Raw genomic sequence first — 6,124 nt, forward strand, 5'->3', positions numbered from 1 at the left:
TGTTCCAAACTAGGATAGATACTACAAAATAATCATACTTGTAACATACTCTTTCTGTAACTTGATATGAAAATAAATGTGCTTTTGAAATCTAAAAAAAAATCTAAGGCGTTATTTGAAGGATCAAGCTCGACGAAAATGGTTCACATTAGTGAATACTAATGCCATCTCTTAGAATTTTCAGGTACTTATCAGACTGCCTAGTACGTTTACAAACATACCATACTCATGACGGAGTGTAGGAGGAAATTCACTTTTTTTGTTCAGTTTGACGCTCCGAACTTTTGTCTTCTCTATTTGTTTATTAATAATTTTTCTACTCAAAGCATGGAAAAAGTGAAATTTTGTACATAACAATTTCTTACGCTTTGATAACTGATCAGGAAAACTTTATATTGTCTAAAATTAATGTTTAGGGACTCATAAAATACAAATAATTTGTTTATCATTCTATTTATTTGTTGGAAACAAATTTGATAAACAAATTAAGAAATTGTCTTCTTATCGGTACAATTTTTTGGTTCGAAAAGTGCTTCACATTAATGCACAAATTACATTTAATAACCAAAATAATTTAGAAGTTTTTAATAACTATTGTTATAAACAATTTTGTGGCAAAATATTATAATTTGAAATTTTTCTAATTATTATTTCCTTCAAGCGCCAAGAAGACTTCAGGTATTCCCTGAAGCAATAAATATTCAATAATATTTGATAAAATATAACAATTTAAATTTTTGTAAATACATCAGATAAAGAAATTCAAAATTTTGGTCCTTTCGCACAGAATTTCTTTTTTTTCTGGAAACATTTTAAGCTGTTGGGCGAATAACTACTAGTCACAAAAATATGTGAGAAGTTAACAATAACCATTGTTATGAACAATTCTCATGAAAAAATATTCAAATGTAAGGTTTTATCAAAAATTTTATTTTCTTCAATCGCTACAATGGCTACGGATATTCCTAAAAAATATATCTTTAATCATATTAAGTGTAATATAACAACTTACATTATTATAAACAATTTACATAGAAAATGTCCCAATGTTGGCAGTATCACTCGGAAAAATCGGGTTTTCAATCGTAATAGATTGGCAATGAAGCATAACACTGCATGCTAAGATTCGCTCAATACAAAATCTTTGGACAATAACCCACCGACTTGGCAATCAAAGAAAATTGAAATTTGATAAAACCTTAAATTTAAATATTTTGTCACAAGAATTGTTAATAACAGTGGTTATTCTTAACTCTTCTAATATTTTTGTGACTAGCAGTCATTCGTCCAATAGCTTAAAACATTTCCAGTGAAAAAAAATGTCTATGCGAAAGGGCAAACATTTTAAATTTGTTTACAAAAATGTAAATTGTTATATTTTATCAAATGTTATTCAATATTTATTATTTTAAGGAATACCTGAAGTCGTTCTGGCCATTGAAGGAAATTATAATTTGAAAAATCTCAAATTCTAATATTTTTACACAAAAATTGTTTATCACAGTGGTTATTATAAACTTTTAAATTATTTTTGTTATCAAATGTCATTCCTAAATTAATGGGAAGCACTCTTAGCAAAAAAAAATTTTCACTGATAATAAGACTTTGTTCATACTTTGACTGGAAAAATTATTAATAAGAAAATAGAGACAACATTTCGGAGATTCAAGATCTATAGAATTTAATGATCTTTAATTTAAAACAGAAAAATTCAAAATCGCAAGAAAATTGAAGGCTCTGGACATTTTTGAATTAAAAAAGTGCATTTCCTCCAACTGCGTCATGAGTACAGTACGTTTGTTTATAGGTTTTAATAGCTTATAGTCTGTTTATTTTAGAAATGAGGTTTGGAATAATATAATTAACTATTTAATTCAAAATCACCTTTAAATTTTTAAATAAAATTATTAAGGGCAGCGAGAAAAAAGCTTTCAAGATTAAGAAACAAAAAAATTATTTAACTGTATAAATGTATATATGATGTTGGGTTCAATTTAAATAAATATATACATTATATTAAATCCATTTTCTCAATTATAATTCGTGTCATTGATTTTTTTCCAAATGATTCCTTCAAACATTTTAATTACAATTACCACTACTTTTTAAAAATATTTCATTCAAAACTTGAAATTTTTAAGATATTAATGGAACAAAGATTCTTTACTTTGCAACTTAAGTTGTAGTCTTACATATTCTAATTATTATAATATTTATATTGGATATAAGTAATCTATTTTTCATTAATTCTTCTGATTATGTATATGTTTTAAATGTTTTCGTAATTGAGGTCTTGAATATTATTAATTTTTTCATTAGCTACATTAATAATTTCAACAATAAATAATTTTGTTTAACTTTAACAAATAATAAAATCAATAATACGAGCAAAATAAATCACAAAAATATAAAGTTAGAACTGCTTTCAAAATGTATCCTCCGGATCGTAAGAAAACTACTACCCATACACATACACGGTCGAGGCAGGGGGCTGGTTACCCCCGTAGGCGTAGCCGGTCACGCATGTGAGTGCGTGAGATGAGACAATGAGTGTGGGCAAGCGAACGAAGGAGAAATTGGGAAACGAGAAATATTGTAGTCTACACTCTACTGTGCTGCAAGCGTAATAGAGGCTCCGGATGCAAAAAGGAGATACAGAATTATTTTGCTGGAGTGGGGAAGTCCCTGAGCACTTGAAAATAAAGTCTCGAGTTTTAATTTTGAAGATATATATCCACAATGAAAATTTAAAGCTGTATATTTTTCTCCGCATGAAAACAGTTGTAGCTTTTTTATTTTTCGAATTATTTCTGAAAAACTGCTTTTCTCTGAATAAAATATTTTGCATTTTTTCACTTCAATTTGCAACGAAATGGGAAGTTTTTAATACTTTGTAATAAAACTGATAAAAAATTGCATTATCATGTTATGCGATGAATGACGTTAACGAAAGTTCAAAATGTTTATTTAAAAGATTGTTAATTTTTTTCGGAGAAGATGGGTAATTCGTGCACAAACAACTTTCAACGTTTCGAGAGTCGAATGAATTTTGTGCAAGCGAAAACTATCAGTGAAAGTTGTTTAGGGAGGTTCAAGAAAGTTTTCTGGAAAATTTTAGCTTAATCCGAATAGTATTTAACAAATTGTTAATGTTCTAATTTGCTAGCACAATGGGTTTTCTTCCGCGTATGTATAAATTGACATTTTGGTGCTAAAAATAATAATTATGTATATTAAGCTGGAATCAATTGATTAATTTATTATTACGTATCGCTAGACGTCTAGACGGCTGATCTCGAAGACCATCTTTTGATGACCCTGTACAGTCAAACCTTGCTAAATATTAATAAAGCGCTGTTTATCTTAATTATAACTTTCTAAATTGAATGGTAAAAAATGAATTATCCAGATCTTGTGTGACAAGAAAAAAGTTATGATTTTATTCACTACGCACGTATATTCCCATGGTGTACACTCAATAGAAAATATAGAATCTTCACCGCATTACACGTTCCTTCACTTCGTGTTATAAATTTTTCGATAAAATTCATTTAATCACCTGTAAGCTTCGCCCATTCAACATAAAATAAATTTTAATATGAAAATAAAATATTTTTCAAATTTTTTTATAATCATGTTTATCAACAAGAAACAAATTCCTCCGGAAGAAAATTTGGTGGCCCTAAAAAGGGCCGATTTTATTTGCCAAGTTTTGCAACTTACGAAATTTACTTAGAGCTGGTGTATTTGGTTACCGCCTTGGTTCCTTCAGAGACGGCATGCTTGGCGAGCTCACCAGGAAGGAGAAGCCTGACGGCAGTCTGAATTTCCCGAGAAGTGATCGTCGAACGCTTGTTGTAATGAGCTAAACGAGAGGACTCTGCGGCAATACGTTCAAAGAGATCATTGACGAAACTGTTCATGATTGACATTGCCTTGCTGGAAACTCCAGTGTCGGGATGAACCTGCTTGAGAACCTTGTAGATGTAGATTGCGTAACTTTCCTTCCTCTTACGCTTCTTTTTCTTATCGGTCTTTGCAATGTTCTTCTGGGCTTTACCAGCCTTCTTAACAGCCTTTCCACTCGCTTTTGGTGCCATGTCAAAAATTTTACCAATGGAACTTTCCACGCAAAAATGCAATATGAATTTTATAACGCGTTTATTTCATTTTAGATGACCGAGGACCCCGAACCAATTGAAATAAAATGAGTGGGGGAGATAGCGCCATTGACGGAAACCATGGTAGACCGCGCACAAATTAGAAGGAGCAATGCAATCTGATTGGTGCGCGCATTCTATCTTCAAAGGAATATAAAAGAGGCGTTAAAGCGTAATCTGCTTTATTGCTTTCGAGCAGTTTTTGTGTTCAGGACGGTTTAAAAATCTTGTATCAATTATGTCTGGACGTGGCAAAGGTGGAAAAGTGAAGGGAAAATCAAAGACTCGTTCCAGCCGCGCTGGTCTTCAGTTCCCAGTTGGAAGAATCCATCGTCTTCTCCGCAAGGGGAACTATGCTGAACGAGTTGGTGCCGGAGCTCCAGTTTACTTGGCAGCTGTTATGGAATATTTGGCCGCCGAAGTTTTGGAATTGGCTGGAAATGCTGCCCGTGACAACAAAAAGACGAGAATCATCCCTCGTCATTTGCAATTGGCTATCAGAAACGATGAGGAATTAAACAAACTTCTTTCTGGAGTCACCATTGCCCAAGGTGGTGTCCTACCAAACATCCAGGCTGTTCTTTTGCCCAAGAAGACCGAAAAGAAAGCTTAATTTCTAAATATTTTTCAAGTCAATCGGCCCTTTTCAGGGCCACAAAATGTTTCCAACGTAGGAATTTTACTTTGTTGAAATATGTTTACAAACTGATAATTTTTAAACCACCTGCTACACCAACAGCTAATATCAAAGTTGATTTTTCCCTGCAAAAAGTATCACGCACTGTCAGAAGTTCCTCACAAATGTGTCCCTTATTTTTTTGAATGGCCCCATTGCGCTGTAAATAATTTACTTATTGCGCCGGTCGCACTTTCAGAGTAATCTCCAAAGCACAGTGGTCTGTGTTTTCGAGGGCGAGGACATAGAATCTGAAGTCAGAATTTAAAAAAACAAAATGGCGGGTATTTCAAAAAATTGTATCTACTTGAAACGTGGTTTACGGGGTTTCGATGGTGCTGATTACGAATCTGGAGTAAGAATTTAAAAAATTAAAAAATATTTAACAGGTTCGATACTGAGGACGAAAATATTGAAAAGTATTTAAAAAACGATCTACGCAAAATTAAGCTCATAATCAGCGTGATTTAATGATTGCCTGTCGCATATTATATGAGAGCATAAGGTAGTTTGTATTTTATTTTAAACGGAACATTATCTTTGTTATATAAATGGATGGCTTTTGAGTGCTATAGATTCGCCTAGTTGATGAGTATAAAATTTGTGTCATTTCAAGTATATTAATAAATATATCATCTATTTGGAGATCCGTCTTAATGTTTACATTTCGCTTTTTTGGGTTTGCGTTAGAGATCCGCCGTAGTAGTTTATTTTCTAGAATTAACAGTCTTTCGATGTTACATATGGAGGCACTGCTCCAAACGGGTACAGCGTACAATAATGCTGGATTAATAAATGTTTTATAAAGAATAAGTTCGTTTGCAATTTGGTTTGTTGCAGCAATCATTTGTTCCGTGTCCGAATTATTGGCAGTTGTAGCACTGCGTTACTAGTCTCGGATTGCGATAATCGTCCAATCGGATCCTCGTGTAGTAGATGATTTTGGTATTTTTTATGCTTCTTATCAGTGCCCCTGTCGTTTTTGGTTTGAAGTACACTATGTAGGGCGGATATTGTGGGTTTTGCCTCACCATCATTTGGATTACTTTCTTTGGGTCAAATCCTAATTCCTTTAGATCTTCCAGAATTTCTCCAGATTTTGATTCCAGGAATCCTTTCAGAACGAGTTCTTTGTCTTTTTCAATTTAAAATTCTCTTTATTGATCTGATATACATGAATTGTTACAGTCTGTCATAATTATATTGGTTCCTATCTGAAGCGATTTAACCCAATCTTATTTCTATTATGCCTTAGTTTTATTTCTATCGTCGGAGTATTATAATTAAT

At 32.3% G+C, this 6,124-nt stretch overlaps 2 protein-coding genes across 2 annotated transcripts; one reads left to right on the forward strand and one right to left on the reverse strand.

Moving 5' to 3' along the window:
* Positions 1-3,677: 3,677 nt before the first annotated feature.
* LOC117176308 (histone H2B-like) lies at positions 3,678-4,124 on the reverse strand. Its single transcript, XM_033366521.1, has one exon. It carries the CDS (start codon positions 4,098-4,100, stop codon positions 3,729-3,731), a length of 372 nt encoding a protein of 123 aa, XP_033222412.1. The 5' UTR covers positions 4,101-4,124; the 3' UTR covers positions 3,678-3,728.
* Positions 4,125-4,349: 225 nt separating this feature from the next.
* LOC117176295 (histone H2A) lies at positions 4,350-4,815 on the forward strand. The gene has a single exon (XM_033366495.1). The coding sequence runs from the start codon at positions 4,399-4,401 to the stop codon at positions 4,771-4,773; it is 375 nt and encodes a 124-aa protein (XP_033222386.1). The 5' UTR covers positions 4,350-4,398; the 3' UTR covers positions 4,774-4,815.
* The last annotated feature ends 1,309 nt before the right edge of the window (positions 4,816-6,124 follow it).

The sequence above is a fragment of the Belonocnema kinseyi genome, chromosome 1 (genome assembly GCF_010883055.1).
Source record: "Belonocnema kinseyi isolate 2016_QV_RU_SX_M_011 chromosome 1, B_treatae_v1, whole genome shotgun sequence".
NCBI classification, from domain to species: Eukaryota; Metazoa; Arthropoda; class Insecta; order Hymenoptera; family Cynipidae; genus Belonocnema; species Belonocnema kinseyi.

Coding starts and splice junctions, on each gene's coding strand:
- LOC117176308 (XM_033366521.1), bottom strand. CDS start 4,100: ATGGCACCAAAAGCGAGTGGAAAGGCTGTTAAGAAGGCTGGTAAAGCC.
- LOC117176295 (XM_033366495.1), top strand. CDS start 4,399: ATGTCTGGACGTGGCAAAGGTGGAAAAGTGAAGGGAAAATCAAAGACT.